This window comes from Tupaia chinensis, unplaced genomic scaffold (assembly GCF_000334495.1).
Source record: "Tupaia chinensis unplaced genomic scaffold, TupChi_1.0 Scaffold000216_1, whole genome shotgun sequence".
NCBI classification, from domain to species: Eukaryota; Metazoa; Chordata; class Mammalia; order Scandentia; family Tupaiidae; genus Tupaia; species Tupaia belangeri.
The window spans coordinates 741,067-742,229 of NW_006159691.1; the positions used below are offsets into that span (position 1 = coordinate 741,067).

At 48.0% G+C, this 1,163-nt stretch overlaps 1 protein-coding gene across 5 annotated transcripts in view; it reads right to left on the reverse strand.

Moving 5' to 3' along the window:
* Nucleotides 1–1,163, reverse strand: part of HNF4A (hepatocyte nuclear factor 4 alpha) — a 63,045-nt gene that overhangs the window by 4,270 nt on the left and 57,612 nt on the right. For 3 of the 5 annotated variants that reach the window (XM_014587499.2, XM_014587497.2, XM_006147568.3), the window contains one exon: nt 123–275. In XM_014587499.2, coding sequence (XP_014442985.1) covers nt 123–275 — 153 coding nt within the window. The remainder of the gene's footprint in view (nt 1–122; nt 276–1,163) is intronic. The other 2 variants (XM_014587498.2, XM_006147569.3) reach the window with 1 other exon arrangement.

The window sequence follows — 1,163 nt, forward strand, 5'->3', positions numbered from 1 at the left end:
CCCCCCCCCCCCGCCCCCAGCTCAGAGAATATTTGTATCCCATTTCCGCCCTCTAGACTCAACCTTCTCCTGCTTCCTCTCTTAGGCCCCACCCCTTGCAGGGTAGAGCCCAGGCTGCCCACCTGCCTGCCCCCTGGGGCGGGGCCACTCACACATCTGTCCATTGCTGAGGTGAGCGGGCATTGTGTTGGCAACAATGACGTTGGTGCCCATGTGTTCCTGCATTAAGTGAGGATGCAGGGGGTGGTGGGCATGGGGCGCATCACTGGAGGACCCTGTAGGTAGAAAGGTAGTCGGTCAGAATGGAGAGTCTGGGATAAGGACCACAGGGCTTGAGGCACCATCTTTTCAGGTGTGGCCAATCGACCTGTCCATCCAACACTGACAGTACCTAGTGGGTATCTACTGGGTTAGCAAACTAGGGCTTACCATTCCTATCCATAGGCTTCATGAGGGTATTGAGAGGACTCGACAAACCAAGAGAACAAAGTGATTTCAAAGGACCAAGCAGCATGTCAGTAAGCTGAGAGATCACGTAAATATTGCAATGGGTGGTGTATTGATTGCACAGTAATATCATGGATTTAATCAATGGCTCACCATGTTCCTTGGTCTGCAAGTCCTTCAATCATTTGGTTCCAACTCATCTTTCAGCCTCATCCCCCACCTCCCTGCTTCAGCCAAGATGGCTACTTATAGCATATCAGTGTCTCCTGGGGTATTTTCCTATTTCTGCGCTTTTGCTCATGTTGCCACTTGTATTTTCTATCTTCAGAGATGCTTTCTCACCCTCTGTGTCTGTAAGTCCAAGTCTCAACTCAGATACTTCCACTTTCTGGAAGCCTTTCCTGAATCTCCCCATTCTCCTGAATCTCCGTCATTGGTATTCCCCCAGTAATTTATCTGTAATCCAACTTTTAGGAACAACCACTTCTGTGTAAGAGCATTATAATTATAGGTATGTTTTTCTTCTTTCTTTGAGGGCCCGGCAAAGTGTCTGGAATACAGTAACTGCTTCAAACAATATGTCAGGGGATGAAAATATCACACAGGGTGTGGTTCTGTAATAGGCCATGGTCATTAATAAAACAATGATGCTTTCTTTTTAAAAATTTGCCAGAGGGCATGCGTGTTCACCAGAGAGAGACAGAGAGGAGGAGAGG